The following is a 27,928-nucleotide window of genomic DNA, read 5'->3' as shown; positions in this document are numbered from 1 at the left end:
ACTTTTTTTAGCTCTGTTTGTCACCTTTGAGCTTGGAGCGTAGACTTTTACGAGCCGCACCTGAAGGCAGCAGTAGGGTTCAACCTGAGGGAAGGAGGAAGGAAACAAGGAAACGTCAAGGACACGAGGCTTACTATCGGAGCGCGAGCTGTAGGTGCCTCATTATCATTGGAGTGGCCTTTATCGTCGTCGCCAAGATCTCCATGGGCTTGTGCGGTGTGTCTTACGTTGCAGAGCGAAAAACAGGGACCTAAGCACGGGCCATGGGGGCGGGGGGGATTACATTTCTTAAAAATGCATCTTTTATTTATTAAAACTAGTTTTCAGACTTCGCACAAATAGCCCAACAGTTCCCCTTGAAGAGCAGAGATAGTTTTGAAAAGTGCAAGAGGAATGCTCGCTAAAGAAAACTCCCGGTCATACCAAGAGGTAAGACAACGCTACAGCCTCCTTTGTGTCTCTTTTGTGTGTACATGTCGCCTTTGATGTTTGTCTCAAACTTTTCGTTAACTTCCTCGCGACACGAAGGGTCCACAATCTGCCCAGCTCACTTGACATCACGTGACGGTAACAGCTACAGCTGATGGCTGCTGTTGCAGGCAGCGACATGAAATAAGCTGACTTCACGCTTTCTTTTGAGTCTGCCTGGTAATTAAGTTTCACCTTGTTATTTTAAAGCCAAACATGAAGTCTGCTCTAAAATAATCTTTAAAAAATGTCGCTGGGTTATTCCAACAACACTGGAAGTCACTGTAGGAGTATTGTCATTTTGGAGGACTATTGCCATGATAAAAATAAGTAATGCAATAAATGTTAAAAACACTATAACTGATACCCTATAAGCCTTTTTTTTTTTTACTACTGTTAGTACTGTATAGTACAAATGATGAATTTTGTTGTAGTACATCTACTTGTTTGTAATATTTGATTGTAATACAATACAAATGTAGCAGTGGTGGAGGAAGTATTAGTACTAATACCTCACTGTAAGTAAAAGTCCTGCATTGAAAATGTTACTTAAGTTTAATCAGAAAAAAGGTAAAAGAAAATGTCCCATGTGACTGTTATACTATTATATATATTATATCATTACATTATTATTACTCAAACATTAATGTAAAAGCAGGTTTTTCTGTTGTAGTTGGTTGACGTGGAGCTAACTATTTTTGTATCGGACTGCAACTAATGATTATTTTCATTATGGATTCATCTGCTGATTATTTTCTCCATTAATCGATTGATTGTTTGGATTGTAAAAATTCTGAAAATAGTGAGTCAGAATTACCCCGAGCACCTTCACAATGCTTGTTTTGTCCAACCAAAAGTACACAGTTCGAAATAATTAAAATAAATAAACGTAAAAGCAGCAAATCCTCACATGAAATGAACCATGAAATGACTTAAACCATTATCAAAATAGTTGTCAATTAATTTTCTGTCAATCCCCTAATCGATTAATCAACTAATCGTTTCACTTGTATATACTGTTGGGTAGTTAGTAAGTTATAACAAAACATCATATTTTAGAAGATCTTTATATGTTTTGTGTGCAATAATCTCAAATTGTACAGTAACGCGTAACTACAGCTGCCAAATAATTGTAGAAGTAAAAAGTACAATATTTCCCCCTGAGATGTCGTGGAGTTGAAGTAGAAGGTGGTGGCATGAAAAGAAAAGACAAATAAGTACCTCAAATTTGTACTTAAGTACAGTATTTGAGTAAATGTACTTAGTTACATTCCACCGCTGAAATGTAGTAATGTTTGTTTGTAATATAGTGAAGCAAAGTTCACCGTGTGATTAAAGTAATATAAAATGTAATGTAAACTAATTATATGAAAAATAAAGTGATATTTTTGAAACGCTTGAAGAATTAATCACTCAGATCAAATGATAGTCTGAACAAACTAGTAACATTAACAGTCAATACATTGATATTGATCAAGTAATATTGGTTGTTTTTATTGTTGTAATCAGTATTTATTAATTCTTCTTGATACCTGTGACTTGTCAAAATGTCAGTAAACAAGCGAAATCTACTGTATTTATTTTAACTTTTATTTAACCAGGAAGTCTCTTGAGATACATTATCTTTTTGTACCAAAGAGCACATATCATAGGAACTAAGAGACATAAAGGAGAGACCTTTACTATTTAAAACAATTATATATTATAACATAATCTGAATGTAAACAAAGCCCAGGGTGCCGAGATCTTTGTGTCTGCAGAACAGACTCTGGAGACAGATCTCCATCTTCGTGATCTGGTCCGATAGCTTTATGTAATGTAATTAATAATTTTATAATATTTTAAACTTCATCACAGCAAGATATAATGGATTAATTTGATCACTGACTTCTGTTCACCGTCATAATAAATATGAATAATTCGGTTCTGAATACTGTTAAATACATTTTTATCTGAGAGAAGCGTTTTAACTACTGGCACTTGAAGATTCCCATTTTAAAAAAAGAGATTTTATACTTTTACTTCCCTAAATTACTCAACTACACTTACCTCATAGTTCCTTTCCAGAATAGGGTTAAGGGACAACGTATGAGGGACAAACCAACAGCATATAGAGTAGTTAAACCTTCGACAACATGGTTACAGGTTGTTTCAAGAACTTTACCCTTACTAAAACACTTTTTACTGCTTCTAATTTTACACACGAGTATAATGTTAAATGCAGGGCAATGTTTTTTTTTTTATTGTGTTATTGCCACTTTAAACGGTTTTGTGTTCTTTCTCCACTATTGCATATCCATAATGGACTAAGCATAATCTTTCTTTGTTGCGACACTTGTTACTGCACTCCGAATGTCCTTTTCTTAACCTCACAGTTCAATGACGACGACGACGATGAAGGCGACACACAGTCTCCAGGCTTTTTTGACGATGCCACTAAAGACCTGGAGCACGAGGAGCCGAACGGCAGCATCTCACAAGGTGATAACCAGTGAAGTTCCTCTGTGCCAATATGGTGGACACTCATCTAAAACATCTCACGGCCTCACAAGTTCATACATTTTTAATTGGTCACTCTGCTTTAATGAGCTGCTAACCTCAGGAGAATTTTACTGGATTTTAGTGTCCCATGAAGGTCCAAATGCTGTCGTAGAAGCTGAACATGATTTAGCACTACTGCCTATATATAGTTATTACATTTTAATTAAGTAATTTGACTCCTAATACAGCCATAAAAGTAATCTCTTGAGCCTTGAGAGTGAGACTGACCTCCCTCCTGCACATTTCCCCTCTTCTTTCATCACAGAGGAGGACATCAGGGAAAGCAGTCCGTCGGTGAGATTCAGTAAAGCCTGCCTGAAGAATTTCTTCACAGTCGTGCTCATCTTCATCTACCTGCTGCTGACTGCGGTGGCAGTGTTCCTGGCCTACCAGACCATCTCTGACTTTTTGGAGAAACTCAACCACCCTATTATGTCTGTCACCTACAAAGAAGTTGACTCGTTTTCACCCCCAGGTTTGTATAAGTAAAACATAGGGCAGGGAATTTGGAGGATACTTTGGGACCATACTTTGGGAGGTAACAGCCAATGTGGTGGAGAAATATTCAGATCTTTTGTTTAAAGAAAAGTATTAATGACACACTGTAAAAATGCTCCATTACAAGGTGCAGAAATATTATACATGGAAATTAACTTAATGCATCAGAACTTTTACTTTTGATACTTAACATGTAAGCAGCATTTTACAAGTGGAGCCAGCCTGGGTTGTTTAATCAAGATTATTTAATCATATTTTGTTAACTGATATATGTTTTGTATTTAAAATCTTATTACACAAAGTAAGTAGTAACTATAGCTGTCAAATAAATGTAGTGGATTACAAACTACAGTATTTGTCTCTGAAATGTTGTGGATTACATGTATGAACTAGCAGAAAATGGAAATACTCAAGAAATACATCAAAACTGTACTTACTGTAAGTACAGTACTTGAGTAAATGTACTTATACTTTCCACAGCTGCTGCTAAGTAATATACACAGACAGAATAGAAAAATATATTATAGCTGTCCTGTCTTTAAAGCTTTTTTACTCTAAACTTGGCAAAAGTCAACTTAGTTAATATGAACAAACTGCTTTTTTAATAGCTAAACCACTGTAATTAAACAGTGTGAGGCTAATGTTAGCATATATCTTTGAGCTAAAAATTAGGTTATGCTGCCTACTGTACAAATCAAATGTGCCTACAACAAATTGAAAGTGAAAGCTAGCTGTCTAGATACCATGGTTAGTTAGCTAGCTAACAAGCTAACAATTTCTAGATGTAAAATTTATCAGAATTTTAAGTAATAAAACCATAACATCACTATAAAACATGTCAGTTTATTGAATACTGTGAAGATTAAATTGTATAAGTGGAAAACAGTACTTCCAATATGACCACCAGAGGGTGTGTTACATCATCTGAATGCTTTAATAAACCGGGTATCATTACAGAGAGTGGTGCGTCTCTACGTTCCTCCAGACTTAATAAAACACACTTGGGAATGTTTGAGGTTAGAAAAACACAATATATTTGTGCACAGTGCATTTTATATTGTAGTTGTTCCTGCAACATTTTTTGAAAGCAGGACTCAAGTGTACAGTGTTATGAAGTTAAACCGTGCTACGATATACAGTGAAAGTTTGGGGGCAGTTTGAACATCATAAATCATATCAATCTAAAGCGGTTGGACAGCCAAGAGCTTTCTGCTGTATTTAAGTATCAGTACATAATGTCTTATTATTAATTGTGTTGTTTTTTTCCCCCTTCTTTGCGCAGGTATCGCTTTGTACCCCGGCAAAGCTCAGCTGTTGAGCTGCAAACATCACTACCATGACTACATCCCTCCTTTAGTGGACCCAGGCAAGCCTCAAGAAGGAGACTGTTTGATTAAAGAAGTGACTTACTTTGGGCCATTTAATAATCAAACAGAGGTCAGTTATAAAAACATTCAGCTGGTGATTTCACAGAATTACAGCAATACAAAAAAAATCATGTATGTAGAATTTAATGGTCGTCCTGAACTTCTTTGAACGACTAGTTGTCCATCAAGATAGATCTTGCATTCTTGTGAAAGTGATCCACTTTTTGTTTTAAAGAAAGATTATACTAATTCTCAACTTTGTTATCACAGAAAAGAGCTCTGGTGGTCCGTGGCCCATCTGATGTCAGAAACAAAGAGTTGGTCTTCCTACAGTTCAGTCATAATGAAACAGAAGAGGACTTCAGCGCCATCACTTACATGCTTTTTGCTAAGTTTAGTGACTTGACTGACAGGTAACTGCAAACAAGTATTGATCCTGTGATGTCTGACTGGTGTGATAGCTGAAGTAGGTCATACATGATTTGCAGATACCGTTTCTGGTGTGTGTTGTTTTGCTTAAACCCTGGAGAGGAAGAGGCTCACAACACAGATAATACACAGACTGCTTGAAAGTTTCCAAAGGAAAGTATGTAATTTAAACGTTGATTAAGTAAACTGTTAGGACTGACAACTTATCTGAAATGCCATTCTGCTATGTCACACTTTTTATGAAACAAAGTGATTTTAAAAAACTATTTGACCCAGTCTGATAGTAGCATGTGTGTTTGCTTTTGTATTTTGTGACTAGTGCAAATAAATCTGAGTTTATGAGGGATTGTGAGAGGAATTACTCCATGTGGACTTTCTCTGGAGGATTCAGAACCTGGGTCAAGATGTCTTCAGTGAGGACGTCTGGGAAAAGCAACGAAGCTGTCGAGTTTCGGCAAGAGGTATTTATATCCAACCAGTGTACACATACTTACAGTCACAGGGGGAAGGACCAAAAAGCAGACAGTCCAGGCAGAAAGGAAGGGTTCAGCGATTTAATAACCACATGAACAGGCATAAGCTTGCAGGCAGGCAGATACAGGTTCAAGGATAAAGGGCTCAGGTTGCAGGGTCAAAATACAGGAACAGGTAACTAGAAAGCAGGTTCAGGTTCCCATGGCTGGAAAGCAAAGGCATAAGAAACACTGACAATCTGGCAAGGAGCAAGTGGAGAAGGGCTAGTATAAATACTGCAGGGCTGATGAGGAAAAGTGGAAACAGGTGAGCAGCTGGATGTGGGAGTCAGGTGAGTGGGACGGGTGGAACAGTCTGAGGGCATCTGGTGGACAGGTAGAGAATGGCAATGAAGGAGTGCGGGGAAGTGGAAATGTGGCTGGAGGGAGGGACAGAGAGGCAGAATGTGACACTTAAATACATGATGAAAATTGTTTTTAAAAGCATTCATCTCATCATTTATGTTGGATCTTCTAGTCCGCTGTGGTGAAATTCAACGACAAAAGGCCTGAATCAGAGAAAACCAATCAGCTGTTCTTTGCTGTCTTTGAATGGCGGGATCCGTTCATGCAAGAAATCAGACTGGTAAGTTCCCCCAGACATTTTATCCTCATTAGCATTGATCTGTCCATATCAGCGTATCAGTCTGTAACACAACCTTTCTTACTTCCAAACAGATAGTGACTGCAAATCCCTGGAGCTCTGTAGCCATCCTCTGTGGCGTCTTCATGGCTCTCTTCAAGGCTGCAAATTTTGCCAAACTCACCATTCAGTGGATAATCAGGATGCGTAAGAGGCATCTGAGGAATAAAGTACGGGAACTGAACCGAGTAAACTGAAACGCTTTGCAGGAAGGCACTGATGACACAATCTGACAACATCCAAATCATCCATGTGATTGATCTAAGTTTTATTTTTGAGGTCTCTACTTGGACCATTTTGTCATCATTGATAAGGATTATCAACACTAAAGAATGCTGTTCCATAACATAACAGAAAGTGATATGTTCTAACCAAATATTACTGCTCAATTAATTATTTCCTAAAAATGGTCAGTTTGGCAAAATGTTTGTGGATTTTTATTTGTTGTTGCATTTCAAAATAAGAGGTATTTCATAAATATTGTTTTAAACATTCCTGGAAATTCTGTTTTTGTATGCACGTAAAAGAAAATGTTGCTTAAAGATGAGACACTTAAAATGTTTCTTATGGTTTGAGAGCTTTTCAAAGGATGTTTAGATGTATGGCTGTTTCAGGTGTAAAACTGAGAAAATGTGAACTTTGGTCAAAATAGATTGTTTCTCATTTGTATAACCTTATTCTAAAGGGAAATAAAAAAACAATTTCAGAAAATATCACATTCATGTCAAAAAGCATTATAATTATACTGAACTAAAGGGATTGCCATGGACTACTACTACAGCATGATCTGCTGTATTTTTTTTTTTTTGTAGATTTAAGCTAAATCTGTCCTGGCCGAACTTTGTCTTACTACTGTTGTTATTATTTGATTTTTAACATAATGTAAAAACAAATGATCACTGTGTTCATTGTTGTCCAAATTTACTTGAATTAATGTCTTAATTGTGTTGTTGTTCAATATGTATCTCACACGTTATGTTTTTAGAAATTTTTGAAAATAAAAATATATTTTATTTTTATGCCTGAATGTTACTTTGTGTTGAAGAACAACCCAAGATCTGAAAATTTGATTTACTCACATCCTGCTTGAAGCTGCCCAATTTGACAAGGTATAGATAGATAAATAAAGTGGACTTAACGTTGTTAACTATAGGAGTGAGTTTCATGTCATTTTTAGCCATTTAATGGAACAATAAACAACTAACATGCAGCCAGGAAAGTACGCACATCAGTTGTGAGCGCAGTAACGTTAAATGTGGACTTTTGTCTTCAAGGGCACATAAGTGAGGATTATCTTAATAAAACTGCTCCAAAAGTAAAATTATCTACTGTCCCGCGTTACCTGTATAACAATTATAAAAACTGCACAATTAAATTAAACATTTTAGCTAACACTGAACCTGGTGTGCGGTTTTCCTGAACAGCGATGTTCTTGAACGCATCCTGGGGGGCAAGGAGGATGTTATTGTTAGCTTCAGCGGTGGATGAGAAAATGCAGTAGTCCCACACACATTTGGATGTTATAAAGGTAGCCAACAGTCATTTCTCAGTGTTTGTAATGTATAAAAACATTATATCTTAGCTGTGCTCCCTCACGCGTTTATAATTAGTAAATCAGTGAACTACATTAGTGGTGTAACGTTAGTTAACGTTGGTGTCGCTGGCTAGCTAGCATTTTGCTGCTAGCTTGCTAACCTATTAGCTAACTAGGTTATAGCTCTTACTTAACAGTTCAAATGACGTTAATTCTGTTTCAAATCATTGTTCCTAGGTCTGCTGATCTTCTTGTTTGCTTTTTCGACCCAATTATTATGGAGACACGAATATCTGCACTCTGTAGAATTGAGCAGCTAGCTACAGCTAGGCTAACAACAAACAAGGATACAACCCTTTGCTAGCTGACCCAGTTAGTCATAAGGTAGTCTTTGACTAATACAGATGTAAAGTAAGAGTTGTTGTAGCAGCTGGCTAACTTTGCTTGCTTTATAATGTCAATAACATAATTGTTTTCGAAACTCCAGATGTTTACATGTTATGCAACCAGATAGCCAAGCGTTAGCAAGCTAACTTAACAAGCCACTGTTGTTAAAGTACTTTGGGCAGAAGTGCTTTTATTGTCACTTTCTGATTCAGCACAATTCAATGCTAATTAGCTTAGAACCGTAAGTTACATTTTGTGTTGATCTTAACTTCAAAGACAACTGTCCTTCTCAGTTTATGCACGAGGCGTGCAGAGGAAAGCTTTGTGGTGATTAAACATTTTCTGAATTAATCCTACATCAAACATCTTCATCTGTCTCCTGTCTGTTTTCAAACATTTTTGGCATAGTTCCATCAGTAGTTAACATCAGTGTTTAGAGATTGATTTGATATATTGCACTGTCTTGCCTACTGCCCCCTAGAGATTCAGTGGCTGAGAGGGAATCTGACCTATGGATCATATTATTATTATAAATAGTTGCCCTCTGGTGCTTTGAGAGTGAAAAGAAATGGTGATGGAGGTATTGTGTGGCATTTCATAATGTCAAACAGAATATAGGCCTAACTAATGAGGACAATGTGATCTCCAGACCTTTACCCATGGTCATTATTAGACTTATTCTCTATTCAACTTTGCTGTTTGACTGATTAGTCACTCAGCAAGGCACTGCCTTAAATTATAAGAAGAAAACCATGTGAAGAAAATATATTTTGCATAATATTTTGGCTAGGTTAGCTTTCACCAGGTAAAATAGACATAAAACCCAGGCTTTATCTTCATACACAGTTATGTACAAGAATCCTGATTTTTGTGTTTTTTTACCCAGTGAAGGCCAACCTTGCCAAAATGTCAGTCTTTATCATAATAGCATTTTGATCATTTTCTACCAGGCCAAGTGTTGCATATCCTTTCTTGTTCTTAGCCAATCAATATCCCCATCAGAGCCTTGTAGGATGTTGGCTGTAGGAAGGTTAGAGTGCCAGATTTGAGTTAGAAAAAGTACACTTTAATAACATTATGTTCTCCAAGTGCCAATTAGATTGTTGCTTGAAGAAGGTTTATGTGGCCAAAACATTGCGGAGATAAATAAATCAATTACTGGAGCTACTTTCAGTGTGCAGATATCTTTCCTCTTCATGAACTGATTTTACTTCATCCTTCACTTGAACCAAACATTTTGACGTTCCCAAAACTTCTTTTCTTTTTTTTTTTTGTTATGGTTTTGTTTTAGACGGCACGAAAGCTATTACGAAGAAGACAGAGTGCTTTCAAACCTTTTATTTATTGCCAGAATGTATAAACCAGCCTAATAATAGAACAGGGTCAGTTGCATCTTGAGAAGATGATGTTAGTGTAGAAAAAGCTAAGAGCCACAAGCGTAACTTCACCAGCCTTTGACTCGTGGCTGGCGTTAGATTCCCACCCTGTTTGTGAACATTAAACAAGTCCAGACATAGCCCTGATGCTGCCATGGCTCTTCTACATCCTGGCCACAGAGTTGCTCAATCAGCAGACTGGAATTAGACCAGTGTCCAGGTTGAACTCTGTGCGCTGTGCTGGCATTTGGGCTGTGGTACCGAGGCATGTTGTTGAATAGCTAGGTGTGGTTGTTTAGAGAGTATTAGCCTTGAGCTCCCTCTGCTGTGTTGCTTTGATGAGTCTGAGTTGTTCCTGAGAGCTATACTAAGTATCAATACCAAGTACAAGTACAACATCCAACTAAGGTTAAACCACAGTCACCACACCACATATATTTATAATTCAGGATGGTTTTACAGAACTTTATTGTTTTGTCCTTTGTAAGCTGTGATTGGTGAGTTCTTTTACTTTATCAAATTATCTCTCTTGACAGTAATGGGCTGATTTCCACTTGTGTTCAAGATGGCGAGAGACAGAAAGTGCATCCTCTGTGAAACCGTCCACGTCTCCAAGCAGGTAATTCACCCTCAAACATGATTTACACTATAAATGTGTAAATACTGTAGGATTTAATTTGATACATTCAGGAGCTCAGCCTACACTGACACTGGAGTTACACAAGGGGTTTGACAAAATAAATATTAAGGGTTTGACAAATTATCAATGCAGCAATATATAGAATAGATTTTGTGTTTATGTACTTTAATGTAAGTTTATTATACCCATGTTATACCATGTCATTCGTAAATTGCTGTCTATAGAAAATCATTCATCTCCCAAATGTCAACTTTTCATGAGCTGAAAAGAACAGCTCTGTTTTCATCTTTGTGACAGTTCGGTTTTTCAGCTAATTTTAAGCAACATTTTTATCGTTCGGTGTATCAGAAAAATTTAAAATCACCAAATTTGGAGATACATGTTTTTCTTTGTAAAGCGACGTATCTGTCTCAATCACCTGTGTTCTGCACTGCTGGGATGTGTAAATTCCCCCTTTCGTGGATCAGTAAAGTGTTATCTACCACCTAACTAAACAAGGAAACTTGTTTATGGATGCCTAAAAGAAGAGCTTTATTTTCAATGTGTATCTGCAGGAGATGGATGAGCACATGAGAAGTATGCTGCACCACCGTGAGCTGGAGAAGCTCAAAGGCCGGTGAGTTAGTGATTGTTATTTGCATTTCTCCAAAAATAAACAGCATGCACATATATCATGTAATTAATATTAGCATGACTTTAAATTTCACATAGATTTTTGTAGAAATTAGTAAGATAGAAACTATATAAAAATATATAAAATATTTAGTATTATAATTTGGACTATTTGGAGTTTGAATGGAATTGCATCTTATTCAATACACAATTTTTAAATGAACTAGTAATGTTAATATAAAAGCTTTGACTTTGTTTTAAGAGTTTTATCCAAATATATTTGGGTCATGAGGCACGTGTGCACACGGGCACGTGTTCATCACAGTTATCGGGCAAGTGGATATATGGGCAGCTGTCTCAACCGTAGCACATATATTTAGACACAATCTCTCCGGAACAACAGGCATGACAGATGGAAGGCAACTGGTTATCTTGTGACTCCCATGTAGATTACTAAAAGTATGTGGCCTGTCGCTGAGATGGAAGAATCTGGAGTGGAGCAAATACTGATTAAGGGCCTGAGTTGTTGCTAAGTTACTGGGATTTCATATAAACATTGATATGCAAATATGGCTTTTTTTTATTTGATGGTCAGTTAAATTTGTAAAAAAACAAAACAAAGCAAAACATTGACATGGGATGGCTGACGCTTGATGTTAGATACAGCTCAATACACGTCTATGTGAGGTCCGTGCTGACTTATGAATTGCAATTCCAGCAAAGGAATTCATCATTACTAATTCAGGTTATATTTACCCCACAACTGCATCTGAGAAATAATGTATCAAAAAGAAAAAGTAACCCTATCTCATTAATAAAGACCTCCACGAGAGGTCAGAAAATGGCAGCATGCCATGACACAGATTTGAAAAAGAAATTGAGAAGGAGCCAACAAAGTCACTGCCCCTATCAGAATCAGGGGATGACATACTTGGGAGAGGTTTTGAAGTGGAGGCTATGAGCAGCTGCACAAAGCTCCAGTTACATGGGCTTTGCTTGGGATTGGTCAGCAGGATGCACAGGCCTGCTCTAATAACACATGATGGCCTGTAGGGGGGCTGGGTCCTGGCTCTCAGAGAGAAGTGTGAGGTCAAATACAGACATTGCCTTCTGTAGAGTCTCAGAGTGCAGCGGACACCATCATGAAAGTGCACTAGGCTGAGGGCGCCGTGCCTCTCTCCCCTCCTCGCATCCCAGTGCTGTGCTGCATGGCTGGACATAAACAGCTAGATTAGCATGCTGCCTGGGTCCAGCCTGGCTGCTCCTCCTGCCCTCACCCTGCCACCTAAGGCCTGCACAAGAAAGGAAAAACAAGATCAGGACGATAAAGATTTTAACTTTTTTTTAACAAGAGGAAAATTATAAGTTAGCTACCTCCTGATCTATGACGGCTAGAGAATTCGGACAAGTTATTTTCTAAGGATTGTTGAGTATTCTCCTTTCCTGATTTTATTTTGACTTTGAAGTAACAGAAAGTAGAGCCAGAGTACATTGTTGCCGGCTCTGCAGGCAAGAAAACCAAACCAGACTAGATCACAACAATGCCTGAAGGAACGATTGAACGCCCGCTCTCGCCTTCCCTCCCCAGGGACTGCGGACATGATTGCAGAGTGTGCAAGGTAACGGTGGTGAGCCTAACTGACTATGCCAGCCACATTTCCAGTCCCACGCACAAGCAGAATGTGGAGGCTGCAGAACAAAAGCATGCTGGGAACGACCATGACGAGAACTACTTCGATCAGGCTTTGGTGGACCTGATTGAGAAGAGAAAAGAACAGATCAGGTAAGACAGTCATGCTGCTGAACGCATGTTTTTGATGTTATTAGCTTTTGAGCTGCTCGGGGAATAATAGTTAGTAGTGTTGCTTTAAAACAACAACAAAAAAAGTTGTAGTATTTACAAAAAGTCATTTTTTGTAAATTACAAAGAAAATGTCTAATGCTTATTTATTGATAAACGGCTCAAAAATTATTTTCTTTTCAGTGCTTATAATAGTTTATTAAATTGTGTTTCGAATATGAGAAATATTCAGTTTTTTAAAAATATTTAAAACCAAATGCATATTTATATATGTCAACATGGCATTTGATCACTGGACCGGGGCCTATAAATATGGCAGTTTATAAAACTCAATTTCAGTGGGCAATATTTCCATTACAATACTTCTTTGATTTAACTGTTCAACACTAGTCTGCTTATAATGTTTTTATGATTTAACCACAAATGTAATTGTAACCCCCTTAGCCCTCGTTTGTGTGTACATACGCCATGTATAGTCACATTTTGCTCAGTGGTGCGCACAGGCCTGTTTTAGCTGCTGTTTCAAGTTGAGCTGCGGCTGGAGTCGTATGTCAGGACTGCAGCCTAAAAAAAAGAATGACCGCACGTACAAAGTTCAGACACATGCTGACTTAAGTTTACTGCCCTCTAGAAATGGTAAAACCCAACCAAAAACCTTCACTCCAACCCTGTGAATCTCTGAATTCTGGAATAAATTACTTTCCTTTGATATATAATTGTGGTTTTAGGATTGTAAAAACACAAACTTCAAATTAATTGTCCTGCAAGACCACCTCTTCAAAACGCCTTTTGTGTGCATGTTTGGCTTAACACACAATCTTGACCTCACTGTCTTACTGGAAACCTTTGACTGTTGAAGGCAAAAGCTGGAATTCAGGTGTCAGCCTGTCACATTTTTCTCATTTGCTATCCTCACTACTGACCAATGAGCTTTTCTTAAAGTTACCATGTGCACTTATTGTTTGACTCTGAATACCGGCTACGTGCCTGACATTATGAATGGAAGTTAATGTAATACATGTAAGATATATATATATATATATATATATATATATATATATATATTTATTTTTTGCAGAAAAGAGAAAGAGGCTGCTGCTGCAAAGCTGGCAAAAGAAGAAGAGGATCGAAGGAGAAAAGAGGAGTTTCAGCAGAAGTTAAAGGAAGCCAAAGAGTGTTACCGGCTGCAGTGTTCCTGGCAGCAGCCATCACAGGGGTTCAGTGGATCCAGTCAACACAGTTCTTGGTACAGGAGCAACCGATATAATGCCAGATCAGGGGAGGCACGACCCTGGCACCACAGTAAACAGGGAAAGAGCGCCACCTGGCATGCTCAGGAGCCTCCCAACTATCAGAAATGGGCATCTGGAGAGTTTGCTGGTGGAAGCTTGTATAGCCAGGAGGGTTTGGGTAACAAGCAGTGCGATCAGGGGGCATTTTCTAGCAATCAACGAAGTCGACTGCCTTGGCTCAGCAACGGTGGCAGTAGTAACGGGGTCTATGGTCGAAACAATATTTCCCAGAACCCACAAAGGGGGCGGCCCCTGAGCCTTTTCGGGCCTCCTCCTATGTATCCACCCCCACCCAGTTTTTTTGCTCAGGCTCTTAACCAGTTTCAAAATACAGGAAGTGACCAGGGAGGTCAGCAGGGTGATGGGCTTCAGAATGGGGAGGGTCAAACAGCAGAACCTGACCACAACAGCAGTAAGAGCTCTAAGACCTTTGGTAGCAATCCAAAGCTGGACAAAGCCTGTCGCTGGTCACCCTATCCAGTCACAAAGGGTTTTGAATCTGTACCCCACAAGGATACCAACCCAAACTCATCAGAGAAGTACCCCAAAGTCCCCAAATCCCAGAAACAAGACAAGGCACCAGAAACCTGTGCCTTTAACAGGCAGTCCCGACCTGAACAGAAACCAGGGCAGTTGACCTCGAGTGGACAAAGTGTGGAAGACAAACGGAGGCATAAAACAAACCCCAAAACCAAACCCAGAGAAAGGAGTAGCAGCAGCAGTAGAAGCAACAGTGCTCAGGGAGATGGCCACCAGAACTCCACATCTGGTCCTTCCAATCAGAACGTAAATAAGCCATTGCTACATAAAGATCGGAAGAAGTCCTCAGTTTTTGGTCTCAACTGTGGAGCTCAACTCAGCAAGGACTCCAGTCATGCACAATCAAAATCAACTGCAAAGCAGAGTGGATTCAGTTACCAGGCTCCACCTATTGGGCCCCTTCAATCAAGGCAAGAACGGCAGCTCCCAGAAACGTTCAAGAAAGCCAGACAGATTGTGTTAGAAAAGAGGAGCTCTTTGGATAGCTCTAGAGACCACAGGATGGAAATGACACTGCACATTGTGGAGGAGCAGCAGAGGGATCATGTACAGAGTCAGATTGGAGTGAACAAAGAAAACAGCTGTAGGCAGAATCCAGCTAAACCAAATTTACCTGACTCACTCAGGCCAGAAAAGCCTGCATTGCAGTCTTCAGACAGCAGCCAGTTTCTCCAATCATTGCAAGTTAGTACCTCTACCATGGAGAGCTCCGAGCCTGCAGCCTCAAGCAGGGAAGATGAGGAGAACAGGAAGAAAGGGGAGAAGGTATCATGCCCAGTAGCCCCAGATGAAGCCATGCAGGCTGTTGAAGCAGGGCAGAGCTCAGAGAGTGACACCTCCAGAAGTGGTGAAGCACAGACGGTCTCAGGGTCAAACACATCAAGTCTGTCCAAACTTGACCTGCCTCCTGTGTTAAAACGTGACCTGACCAAACACATCAGCTCCAAGAGCAAAACAGGTAGCCACGAGCCCAACCTGAACATTGCCAGACGGGTGCGAAACCTAAGTGAGTCACGGAGAAGTGACACAGAAAAGGACTCAGGGCTCAAACCAACTGTACGGCAGCTCATCAGCTCCTCTGGGTCTCGACGCAATGTGAACTGGGAACAGGTGTATCAGGAGGTCAGGAAGAAGCAAGACAAAGGAAAAGGCATGCCAAGGTGAAATATTGATCTTTCATTTAGAGTTTGCAGTCAATGTTATTTTTGATTTCAGTTACTTCAAGCTCATGTTATGTCCTGTCTGTCTACTGTCCTCCAGGTTTGGGATAGAGATGGTGCCATATGAACAGGAGGACCAGAGCCAGGAGGAAGATGACATTCCCCTGCTAGAGGGTTTCCAGTGGGAGTCGCTGATGGACATCTCTGCCTCGGGCGTCTCCCGAAAACGTTCCTTATCAGAGAGCAGCCTTGCCCCTGCATCCACTCACTCCCTGTTTACATCCCTGATGTCAAAGGAGACAGCACAAAGAGAAGGCCACATCTCAGAGCAGCAGGGATCCTCCGTTTCTCCTAGTCCCATATTCGCTCAAGGGAACAAAGACAGTCAGCGTCAGCAAGAGGTAGAGCAGATACTTGGTCAGTTTGAGGCTAAAACACAGAAGCAGCCAGACAAACTAACGTCTGCAACAGTGAAGGCCCTCCAGCGGTCTGATTCAGTGCTCGGGGACAGCAGTTCGGGGACGGAGCAGTATGACGGCCAGGGAACAGGAAAGAGGCGAAGAGCAGCTGGGGTGAGTAAAGGAAACCAAGTTAAAGGGGAACCCCACCGATTTTACACTTCAAAGTCTGTTTACAGGTCTTGGGGAGTACTACTGCATATGTGAAAAAAGTTGTTGTACCTCTATAGCCAGAGGGCGCTACACAAAATCTGAAAAATGTCCTCAAGTGATGTCACCTGAGTCAGCGTTAGTTGGGGCTGAAGACTACAAGTTTGAAGATAAAAACATCTCGTGGTGTGGAGTTAGAAAGAAGTGAGCTTACCACACCTCAGTTGCTCGCTCCTCATCTCTGCTTGAGGCTATTGGCTCGAGGCTACGTTAGCTGCTACTAGCATAACATCTGAATCTCCATTTTTACTTGTCGGCTGTTGAGATGCATTGTGGGTAATGTAGGTGCAAGGTTTTGACAAGAAAGAGGAATGCATGGAATAAAAGAGACAGTATCTCTGGTTCTGCTGCATCAATTTTGATACTTTGATACTAAAAAACAACTATTGTGAGTCTGACAATGTTTTAGTAGTGCAATGCCAGTGCTCTGTTAAAGAAGGTCTGTGTGACCAATCGCTTTTATTTGTGTCTACTTTAATACAAACAAACAGAATGTGAACATTTTCTTTCTCCCTTGTAGGATGTTCCGAGTGTAGAGACTTCTTGCTTGGAACACAATAACAAAAGAAGGAAGGTCAAATCCAAAAAAGGTAAGTATCTATAAGTTCAGCTGTATTAATGAAGTCATTTGTGATATATATATATATGCTGTATTGTTTTACTGACACTATTTGGGAGTGATTTGACATAATTTAACAGGTTCAGTCATCATTTACATAAGTATCATAAGTATCTCTTGGGCTCTGTGCAGAGCGTTTACAGATTGACCAGCTGCTGGCTGTGTCTCTGCGGGAGGAAGAGCTGAGTCGCTCGCTGCAGACTGTGGATACCAGCCTGATCCAGGCCCGGGCTACACTGGAGGCCGCCTACATGGAGGTGCAGCGTCTCATGGTGGTTAAACAGCAGGTAAAAAAAGAGTTCTCAATCATTTCAAGCAACTACATGCCCAACCTTCACTTTTAATTGTGATTCCACAAAATCAACACATACAAAGTGGTGTGTAAGTGATTATATACGCTTATGTTTTGGTTTCTGAGTGTAAGAAAGAGTGTTAGAGTTCCCCTCTGAGTGGCTCATTCTCTCCTGGAGAGTTGCCTAGTCTTGGGGCCAGTGCAGTTGAAGCAGATGTCCACAGTATGCTGAGCTTAGCGAGTATTTGTTGTCTTGCCAGCCACATGATTATTTCTACTGTTGAGGTAGTGAAGGCTGTCCAAACTAAGCCAGTAATAATATTACCCACTTTCAAGCAGAAATTTTCACTTTCTGATTGCTCTTGTATGATTTTGTCTTGCTCAGATGACTGGAGAGATGAGCACACTGAGAAACAAGCGCATCGAGTTACTAAAAGGGATGCAAGGTAAGGGATGCTGTCTTAGTATGAAATACCTGAAATTAGGTTTTATTAAATGCATTAAATAGTAACTTTTACTGCCAGTGAATACATTTGAGGTTTAATGTGAAATGGGACAGAATTCACATGCCACTACAACTGAAACTGACTATAGAAGCCAATTCATATCAGAACAATTTGACCCTAACACATACAGTACATTACATTTTCTAGAGCGACCTATGATGAGTGCAGTAAACATAACTGAAACTGAAATAAACAATGGAATTAAGTTTTTTTGTGCAATTTTTATTCAGGTAGTATGGAGGAAGCACCTCAGGTAAAGTTGAAAGAAGAAAAGATGGATTCAGTAGAAGCTGAGCCACACATGCCCTTCTCCATTACACTTTCCTCTGTTACGGACACTGCTGCTGCCCCCAGTCCTAGTCCTCTTGCCGAGTGTGCCTCCCCTCCCTCTTCCAGCCTTCCCTTCATGTCTGTAGTTATCAAACAGGAGCCTCAGTCTCCTGTCCATGTCAGCTCAGAGCTGGACCCTGTGGATAATATAACCCACTATGCTCACAGCACCACTCCAGAGCTGCCTATCGCTCCTGCTGCAGCCTCTCCACCAGGTAACATCATTCAATGCACAATTAGAGTATATCAGTGTTCACAGTGCCAGACAAGTACATTGATTTGATAGCAGTGCCACCAATGTCTTCTTTATTGTTTATTTATTAATTAATTTTATTAGTTTAATTGACATGGTGTGCTAATTGATCACTGTTCCTGTTGTTATCACAACATTTCTTGCCATTTCCCGTGTTGATGACCATGTGCTCAACTAGATATGTAACCTTTAACCTAAAAGCATATACCTCTGCCAAGACTGCCTGGTCCTAAATCATAGAACATTTCAGAAATGTTTAGTCTGCATTTAATACACATAGTAATGTAGTAATGTGACATAGACAGTCATGGGTTTTGCCTGCCAGATTTTTTTACATTTAGATAAGTGCAGTAACTCAAAGGAAAATAGAGAAAATGCTCAAAAATGTAATTAAATTTGCAGTGTACTAATCCATGCGCATATGAAACTCTTGCAGATCCTGCCCTTAATTTCCAGCCATCTCCTGAAAGAAAGCCTGAGCTGTACCAAACTAACACAGAACATAATTGGGAGAACTTTGGAGAGCCTGCAGACTGCAAAGAGAGCCTGTCAGGACTGGTTGAGACAACGGAAAAGGCCATACAGGCAACGAGGAACTGTCTCACCTCTTTGCCTGACTCTAAAACTTCCGTAAAGCTTCTCTCAGCCAGCAGGAGGGGCTCTGAGGTGGGGAGTGTTGTTGACTGTGCAGCCACACAGTCCTTTGAGCCCCCCTCAGTCCCCTCAGTCCTTAATCTGCCTGCCTCTCCATCTGAACTGAGGAGCGGAAAGCGTGTAAGGAAGCTGAAGAAGAGAAAGGTGTTGAAGAAGGCCCAAGGGACAGAGCAGCCTGAGAGCAGTGACACAGAAATAGATGGAGAGGCCTTGAGACCGAGGTGGCTTCGACCACGCAGGAGACCCAGTGGAAGCTCTCAGGTCAGTACCTCCACTCAGCCTTCAGAAGATAGAGAAGGTGACATGAACATGGAGGGGGGTGAGGAGGCCTCAAGGGTGCTGAATCCAAAAATCAAACCTGAGAAAGTAGAATTCAAGTTACCCAAAAACATGGTGGAGCTTCCCCAGGTGGCCCCCGCAGAACTTACAGTGAACTTAGATTCAGAAGAAAGCATGGAGGTCACCGCAGCCTGCCAGCAGCCCCACATGGATGCCCCAATTCCAACTCCCCCTCCAGTCCAGGTCCCAGATTCCTCCAGACCTGAACCACAGAGCTTGGCCTGCAACGAGGTCACCTCCACCAGTGACATGGATGTGTGTAAATCCTCTGAGAGGTGAGACTTGACCCACACATTCTTTTTTTTTTAACCCTGACAGTTCATTGTTCAACAGCCGTTGACAAAACAATATCAACTAAAGGTCGACCTATTCGCTTGTTCTGGAGTTTTCAATCGTTTCACACTGGAGTTGCTTATAATGCAACTCCAGTGCACAAAAAAGATTATCGAGTGATATCGAGTGATATCAACAGTAAATATATGTAGAGTATACAATAAATGTAATTTTAAAGCTAACTTTATAATGCCATAAACTTATGTCGAAATTATACTCTACAACTACCTAGGTTACTCATGTGCTCTTGCAGAAGCACCAAGCCAATACCCACTAATAACAAACATAAGAAAACTAAATTTCATGTATAATCCAAAATTATAAGATGCCAGAGCTGCATTTTAGAGAGGTCAGAGGTCATGATAGCTAACTTTCTGCCAGAACCTCACATTTTTGTTTGTCTTCTGCCAGTGCTAAAAACCAGTGATGATCTTTGTATGGAGTCTAATCACAGATCATTTTAGATGAAACTTTGGCAGACAAAAAGCAAATCACTCATCATTTCCACCTTTTCTCCCCACAGTGACGTGCAGATTACCATCACATTGCCCAAGATAACGAAGATCTCATCAGGTATGTTCATCTCTGGGGAGGTGCTCATGTTATACAGGTCTAGTTATGCTCGAACAGAACTAGTTTGTACGACGTGCTGTCCGACCACATTGGAAATCAAAGTATTTATAGTTGATAAACCCAGCCTTTTCACCTCTGCACATCTGGTGAATCACGGCGTGAAGTGGGTGTGAATGTCAGATTGTCTGTTTCGGAAAGGTACAGAAATTGTCGGACAGCCCCCCCCAATCCGACGTTGGAAAGGTGTCGGGGTAGGGGGTTTCCGAAGCTATTGACCATTAGACAAGCAGTTTTTCTGGAGTATGCTGGCAGCTTAAGTTATTTGTGCACTGGTGGGTAATCTTATATATCTTAAAGTGTCTTTCTTGTATACTTTATTATAAATAAAGTAGTAGTATTTAAAAAAAATGTAAATACGTTTGTTTTTATCGTCCCGTCATTTTTTATTTTGCATTTTTCTCAGGAATGAAGGAAATTTTGCAGTGAGGGTAGCACACCATCACTAAGCACAGTAAAGAGAAATTGGCCCCCACTAGTCTTGATGTTTGAACACATAACCAAACATAAAATCATACCACGTTCTGAGCAGCCAGAATTAGAAATTTCAGACTCCTTGAGCAGGTTAAAATAGACTCTGGAGTGCCCAAATTACTTTTTATGGGCAGGATATTCATAGAGCTGTTAGTTGACTTTCAGTGACGCTGTACAACATGATGAGTGCAGTGATGAACGGACACAACTTTCTGAGAATGTGTATATTTAACCTGCAGCATACTGATCGCTGGACTACCCCTCATTTAATTGTTTATACTCTGACCAGCATCTACAGAAAAACATACGAAACCTACATTTAGAAAATAATTGGTAGAACATTTGTTAAATTAGGTACTTTGATGACCAAAATGACACTTATATAAACTAGATCCTGAATATTTTAGTTTTTTACCAAGGAAGTTAAGGAAAAATTTCTTTCTTTCTACGTTTAAAACAGATTACAACCTGGAGAGAGTTTAGAGAACTACAAACCTCTGCACCTGTTTATTTGTAGTGACCAACAGCTGTGGATATGTTGTTGTCATTTAAGCTATGAAGATAATAATTATTCTTTTTAAACTGAACATTTATACAAAATGCTCGTTATCTTTGTGCTCATGTATGTATTTTTGTGTATTTCGTGTTTCCCAGATGCATCATCTGACCACGGTGAGGATGATTTGCCCACTGAGGGTGTGTTCGAGGGTCACCAGGAGGCGGTGAACGCCATGCAGATCCACAGCGGGCTGCTGTACACATGCTCAGGAGACCGGACTGTCAAAGCCTTCGACCTGGTGGTGGGTGTTAAAGAATTTCTGCTGCTGTTTGTCAGGATGTCAGCGGTTGTGTTGGACCCACAACTGCATTAATTCCTATTTTTCTGTGAATGCAACAACCGAATAAACTTGTCGTTCTTGTTGCAGAGTCATAAATGTGTGGGTGTGTTTGAGGGTCACAGCTCCAAAGTAAGCTGCCTGTTGGTGTCCGCGGCTCCAGGCCTGCATCATCGCCTTTATTCTGGTTCCAGTGACCAGACCATCCGCTGCTACAGTCTCAGGGTAAAAACATGTATCTTCATTTACTGATTAATCAGATTAATAATTGATTATCTTTGCACTGCTCAATCTGGTCAGATACACATTATAGGACTTGTCGCTGATTAATAACTAGACTGTTTTTTAAATGTTTTAAATATTTCTTTTATTGTTACTTATGCTTGTCTTTATTGTGTTGGCTGTTGGTTGATTTGGGCTCTTTTAATGACCGTGATTGATGATAGCCATGTTTGTAAAGCACGTTGAGTCAAAATTTCTTACTGTCAACATCATGGGAAATGGAAGAAGAGTGCCACGAGGTGCTATTCTTCACTCTACTTTTAGAAACGTGTAATTGGGATCAAACTTTCACCTTAAGTCAATTCATTTCTGGATTTCTGGACGCTCAATTGATGTTCTTTCATGTCCACAGACACGAGAACTGGAGCAGCAGTTCTCCCTGTCAGACCGAGTCCTTTGCCTTCACAGTCGCTGGAAGATTTTGTACGCTGGTCTGGCAAACGGCACAGTGGTGACCTTTAACCTCAAGGTGAGAGATGCAGTGTACCGCAATGTGCATTAAGTAGCCAACAAGTCTACAGTAATACTGTTATTACTGTAAATTTAAGGCAGTAAATTCTGGGCTCCAGATTGGTGCTGATGAGGAACAAACTATTTGGAAATGTATTCATCTTCTTTCCTTAAATGTGTTGTTCATTGATCCAGGTGCCTTTGACAGAAGGAAGGAAGTTTCAAGTAGCTCTAGCACTTTAAACCTGTGACATACAGTAGTTATATAAAAAGATGTATTATGTATGTGGCATCCTAAAATCAAGAAGTTGGGCTGTGTCACAGAAAAAAATGTCAACATCCACTAACTGGCAGGCTGTACATTTTTTTCAGTTTTCCAAGATGAAATGTTGCAGTAGTTATGAACACAAAAAGTGATAAATTAGATATTGTCATAAACTGTCTTGAAGTTAATATTTTCACACAGTTACATTTTGCCACAGTTTTAAATGCATCACGTCAGAAAATGTATTTAGCTAGCTTTAGGAAAAAAAGGTGGAAACAAGTGTCTCTATCCAGAGGCTTTCATTTTTATTTTGCAATTATTTGTTTCAGACAAACAAGCAGATGGATGTGTTTGAGTGCCACGGCCCGCGAGCCGTGAGCTGTCTGGCATCAACACAGGAGGGAGCCCGGAGGATCCTGCTGGTCGGCTCCTACGACAGCACCATCAGTGTGAGAGACGCCAAGAACGGACTGCTACTGCGCACACTGGAGGGGCACACCAAAACTGTACTCTGCATGAAGGTAGGTCGAGTCTGAACTCTGAGCTTCAACAGTGTGACTCCATTACTGTTGGTGTAAATTTCATTTAAGACATAAAAAGATTTTGAACGCACAGAAAAGCAAAGGAACGAGCACAGGAATTTACAAAAACAGACATTTTGTGTGGCATAGTTTAAACTTGTGATGCTTTGTAGTGATGGAGTGTATGAACTGTACAAATGTATCTATGCTGTATATATCTATATCCTGGCTGCACGCATAATGCACATATTCAATCAATTAATCTATCTATCTGTATATATAGTGTGGTTGTTATCATGCTGATGTAAGCATTTGAAAGACAGGAACAGTAAACAACTTACGTCATTTGTTCAGAGAACTATGCTAAGATTGTGTTAAGAAGATTTGTGTATTATCTGTGATAATAATTGAATATGTTTTCCTATTTCAAGTCATGATTCTGTCATGTTTTACATTTTCTAGGTGCCGAGAATTCGTTTGTTTAGAGCGAGTTTAATTCCTCCTTGTTTCCTCAGGTGGTCAATGACCTGGTATTTAGTGGATCCAGTGATCAATGTGTCTACGCACACAACATCCATGTGAGTCGTCTTGTTTATCTATTTATGCACGATAAGGCTTTGATGACACAATTTTACATGTTTATAATTCTAGTTCTTGAAAATAAAAAAACGTAAGTGAAGCCATATGCACAGTTCAGTTGAATCACAAGTTATAATGTTTTAGAAACGTATTAATATCTGTACATCACACTACTCAACACTGTGCCACTTGAACAGACAGGAGAGCTGGTCCGGGTCTATAAGGGCCACAGTCACGCTGTCACTGTAGTGGCCGTCCTGGGGAAGGTGATGGTGACCGCTTGTCTGGACAAACTTGTCCGTGTCTACGATCTACAGGTCTGCACCCTTAAACCATCTGTCTTTAATTAATATTTGTCTTTTAGACACTCTGCCTACTGAGCAATTTGCTCATTTAAATTTGGGTGTGAAAGCAATTTTGTGCACATTTTCATGTCTTCACACAATAAAATCTGAAAGGATTTCAACCTGTCATTCTCTCCACAGTCTCATGATCAGCTGCAGGTCTATGGTGGACACAGGGACATGGTGATGTGTATGGCTGTCCACAAGAACATGGTGAGAAACCGGCTTATTCCAGTGCTATATGCTAGGAAAATTGTGAAATTAAACGAGGAAATATATTAAGGACAGTACAGACATCATCCATCCATTCCTAACTAACTCGTTAAAGAATAAACTAATTATATTGGCTCTCAAACACAATTATGTTTTCTGTCACATTAAAACATGTTTAGATTAGATTATAACCAGCTGATGTGTTTTTCTGTAATGTATGATCTATACATGTTTTCAGTGATGAATATATTAATGTAAGCAAACACGTTATGTTGCAAATATTTGGACAACATACGCTTAAAGATCAGATCTTAACCCGTTATTTGTGTTAATTCTGTGTTTCAGATCTACACAGGTTGTTACGATGGCAGTGTGCAGGTCGTCAAGATGAACCTGATGCAGAACTACCGTTGCTGGGTAAGATAAGAGATATAGTGTATTACAGATAGGGAGCAGAGCTGACAGGTCAATGGAGAGTTTATGAGTCACTTACGCAACATGTCATGTGGCTGGATTTCATTTTGGTGTAGGCTATTTAGGCTACTGTAATAGAAGAAATCAAGAAAATTTAGGAGACATCTGCCTCTTTAGAATTGATTTAGGGCTTCTGAGGGACTTTGATGACATTGATGTTATCGATTGTTAAACATTTTTGCTGCCGCCAAACTTCATTGTCGCAGGCCTGGAAATGTTGACATGTAGTCGTGTCATCTGTTTGTCCTGTGATGAAGTGAAGTTTTCTAAAAAACAAAAATAAAAAATACAATCAAAATGCACCCAGCAGCCGTCTTGTGTTTATAACAATATTAAAGGAGTTTTAAGGTGGACTTTCTTTATAATTTGTCAGTGTAAGCATCCCTGTGGTACGCTGGTTCCCGACCTTTTAAGCTTGTGGCCCCTACCAACGAAGCAATGTCTGCTCGGGACACATTGTCACCTCTTGCAAAATCCATAAGATGTGAATAGTTTAACCAAAGAGTGACTTTTTTTAGGTAATATTATCCAGTAATTCATGTAAAAATAGCAAACACTAGAGGAACATGCCGGTATACAAATAATCATAACATTGTATAGTAGAAATATGTTTTTTCCTGCTTTCCTATCCTGTTAATCATCTTTCCACCCCTCAGATTTATCATGGTCCTGAGCCCCAAGTTGCAAGTCTACTAGGTTTCGGTCTACCTTAACTCCATTATCAGCGATTGCTGCTCTTTTTCCTTCGGGAAATGCGGGCAGACTGGATTTAGCTCCACAATCATTTGTCTGAGGAACGGGGCAGGACATATTTGCTTACGGTCGCGTTTTGACCTCACCTCTTTCGCTTTGCGCAGAGTTCAAACTGATTTAACGTTTCTTTTTTTATAACTGTATGGTGAAATAAAAGAAGCAGCAGAGGAGTGATGCTGTTGGGCTGCAGTCAGTGCAAGGACAGTGACAGAGGTTAATGACAGTAAAGTGTTGCTGTATATTTTACAACTTTGTGGATTGCTGTTTGTTAGCCCACTAGCCAACCCTACTCGCGCTGTTTCCTGTTTCACCTGCTTTTTGTAACAAATTAGTGATTTAAAGCTGTCTTGTGTTGACAGTGGCACGGCTGTTCGCTGGTGTTTGGGATGATGGAGCATCTGCAGCAGCACCTGATCAATGACCACACCAGTGCCAACTTCCAGACGCTCAAGTGTCGCTGGAAAAACTGTGAAGAGTTTTTCTGTGCACGCAACAGCTCCAAGCAGGTATAAAGATGTTTTTATTCTATTTACACCATTTTATTGTCTTTTTAGTATATAGAGGAGTACATTTAGGGTTTAGAACTTGATTTATTATAACTTTATTTCTTTGTCTGTTGCAGGGGATGCTGGTGCACATGCAGAAACATGCTGAGGAGGAGACTGAATTGGAGCCTTAAGGGCTGGTGGTGGGAACATTGTTTCTCCCTGAGCCCTCTTCCCTTTCCCGCTATCTTTACCCCCCCCCCGTTAACCTCCCATATTGGGGGGGATGTTCTTGGGACCCACTTAACTTAGCAGCGCTCCTGTCGAGCCTGATGAGTGGCGTCTGACGACTCCATCCTTTATGTTCGGTGTTGGAATCCAACCATAATACAATCATGAAAGGAGGGTTGGCTGTGCTGTTGTTGTTTTTTTTACGTTCTACAAAACACGCCTTCCTCTCTCTGTCTGACCACTGCAGTTCCTCTTTTCACTGACCAAAGTAAGAGAAAGAAACACGTGACTTTTGTTTATTGAAGAAACTTCAGTGTTGCCAGTATCAGAGGGACTTATGCTTTTCTGTTGAAACTGCAACAGAAACCAATAGTCATCTTCCGGATTGGTTGGCTACAATATGGCATGGGTTAAGAGATGTTTTTATTGTTGTGGTGCAGTTGTGATGTGTCATGTTGAGCAACCTGTAGTTTTTTTTTCTTTTCTTTTATTAAGTTGCCATAATTCACTCAAAGTAACCTTATATTTAAGACAATAATGAGTGATTTAAAGTTTTCAGAAATTCATGGTGTAGACTCTCAGGCCGTGTTTTAGTTCAACGGTGTGAGTATTTGTTTTGAAGGAGTTTCATTGAAGTGACACAGTTTATTTTCTGTTTGGTTTTTATTTTGTTTTCTGAAAAACACAGTTTCTAACAATCTCTCTTTGTTTTGTTAGCGGCTTAGGATTACATTCATTTTGGGGTTTTTTTTGTTGCTCAGTGAGGGACGTTGGTGCAGTGTTGTGTGACTTGAGGTTGCCATTAGAGAATTTACATTTGCAGTGATAACAAACCAAGACATGGTGATGGTGTCGTGTTTGTGTTCCTACATGTGTTTATCTGTATGGGTTTATTCTTCCTAAACGTCGAGAGTGGTTTAACTCCGTTTGGTGAACCCTGTTTTCCATGAGTGAGTGTGCAGTACTGTTTTTATGACACAAGTTCCTCCTTGGAGATGTTTTGGGGAATTTATTTTATATTTGGAGCATCGAGCAGAAGGCGCTGGAGCTGTATTTTCCACAGTGAAAATAGTTTTCTAATGAAGTGTGGAGGTGAAGGATATTTCGAGGAGGTGTTCAATGGAAGAGCTTGAAGGGAAGAATTAGGATTCATCTCCCATGCCATACCTCACCCCCTAAAAACAGGCAAGTTGGTAACAAAGCTACTTTTTTAAAGGCATATTCAACCAGTTTTAACCAATATGAAAGCCCAGCCGATGCTCTTTGGAATACTTTGGTGTGGTTACAGCTCTCTTGGTTGTGTCCTTTTTTGAGGATTAGTTCTCAGCCAAGTTAACCCTACGTTCTCACAGCTGCCATCTTCCAAACTCGCCTCACCCGCTCGTTATTTATGACTGAGGAAAGCATGCAGTTCACCTCTTACCTGGCATTCCTGAGTTTCTTCAATTTTTTCAGTTGTTATCAAAGTTGTGAAAACATATTTTTTAAGAAAGTGCAATCTAATACATTGTTAATAATAATAATAAAATAATGTTGCAACATCATAAAATTTTTTTTGTCTTCTATATGGTGCTTTTGATTTATATGATGATTTAAA

General features: G+C 39.9%; 2 protein-coding genes across 3 annotated transcripts; both read left to right on the top strand.

Annotated features, from left to right (window-relative positions):
- The first annotated feature begins 5 nt into the window (after positions 1-5).
- On the top strand, positions 6-7,477 carry pacc1 (proton activated chloride channel 1). Its single transcript, XM_044166658.1, has 8 exons — positions 6-429; positions 2,844-2,949; positions 3,275-3,484; positions 4,790-4,944; positions 5,145-5,287; positions 5,623-5,764; positions 6,294-6,401; positions 6,494-7,477. Exons 1-8 carry the CDS (start codon positions 394-396, stop codon positions 6,653-6,655), a joined length of 1,062 nt encoding a protein of 353 aa, XP_044022593.1. The 5' UTR covers positions 6-393; the 3' UTR covers positions 6,656-7,477.
- A 380-nt stretch (positions 7,478-7,857) lies between these two features.
- znf106a (zinc finger protein 106a) lies at positions 7,858-27,875 on the top strand. Of its 2 annotated transcripts, none has more exons than XM_044166642.1 (22): positions 7,858-7,986; positions 10,292-10,374; positions 10,950-11,011; positions 12,596-12,790; positions 13,887-15,800; positions 15,901-16,372; positions 16,989-17,058; positions 17,220-17,374; positions 17,765-17,825; positions 18,116-18,430; positions 18,905-19,736; positions 20,318-20,367; positions 21,553-21,698; positions 21,825-21,959; positions 22,369-22,485; positions 23,061-23,252; positions 23,768-23,830; positions 24,029-24,148; positions 24,317-24,388; positions 24,734-24,805; positions 25,975-26,121; positions 26,238-27,875. In XM_044166642.1, exons 2-22 carry the CDS (start codon positions 10,321-10,323, stop codon positions 26,292-26,294), a joined length of 5,301 nt encoding a protein of 1,766 aa, XP_044022577.1. In that variant the 5' UTR covers positions 7,858-7,986; positions 10,292-10,320; the 3' UTR covers positions 26,295-27,875. The 2 variants fall into 2 exon arrangements, with proteins under 2 accessions (XP_044022577.1, XP_044022578.1); XM_044166643.1 differs by having other exon boundaries at positions 7,889-7,986; positions 10,321-10,374.
- The last annotated feature ends 53 nt before the right edge of the window (positions 27,876-27,928 follow it).

This window comes from Siniperca chuatsi, linkage group LG15, assembly GCF_020085105.1.
Source record: "Siniperca chuatsi isolate FFG_IHB_CAS linkage group LG15, ASM2008510v1, whole genome shotgun sequence".
NCBI lineage: Eukaryota > Metazoa > Chordata > Actinopteri > Centrarchiformes > Sinipercidae > Siniperca > Siniperca chuatsi.
This window is presented reverse-complemented; position numbering and strand designations above follow the sequence as displayed.

Coding starts and splice junctions, on each gene's coding strand:
- pacc1 (XM_044166658.1), top strand. CDS start 394: ATGCTCGCTAAAGAAAACTCCCGGTCATACCAAGAG. Junction 430..2,843: donor ACTCCCGGTCATACCAAGAG/GTAAGACAACGC, acceptor TTAACCTCACAG/TTCAATGACGACGACGACGA. Junction 4,945..5,144: donor CATTTAATAATCAAACAGAG/GTCAGTTATAAA, acceptor TTGTTATCACAG/AAAAGAGCTCTGGTGGTCCG.
- znf106a (XM_044166642.1), top strand. CDS start 10,321: ATGGCGAGAGACAGAAAGTGCATCCTCTGTGAAACCGTCCACGTCTCC. Junction 20,368..21,552: donor GATAACGAAGATCTCATCAG/GTATGTTCATCT, acceptor CGTGTTTCCCAG/ATGCATCATCTGACCACGGT. Junction 21,960..22,368: donor TCCGCTGCTACAGTCTCAGG/GTAAAAACATGT, acceptor TCATGTCCACAG/ACACGAGAACTGGAGCAGCA.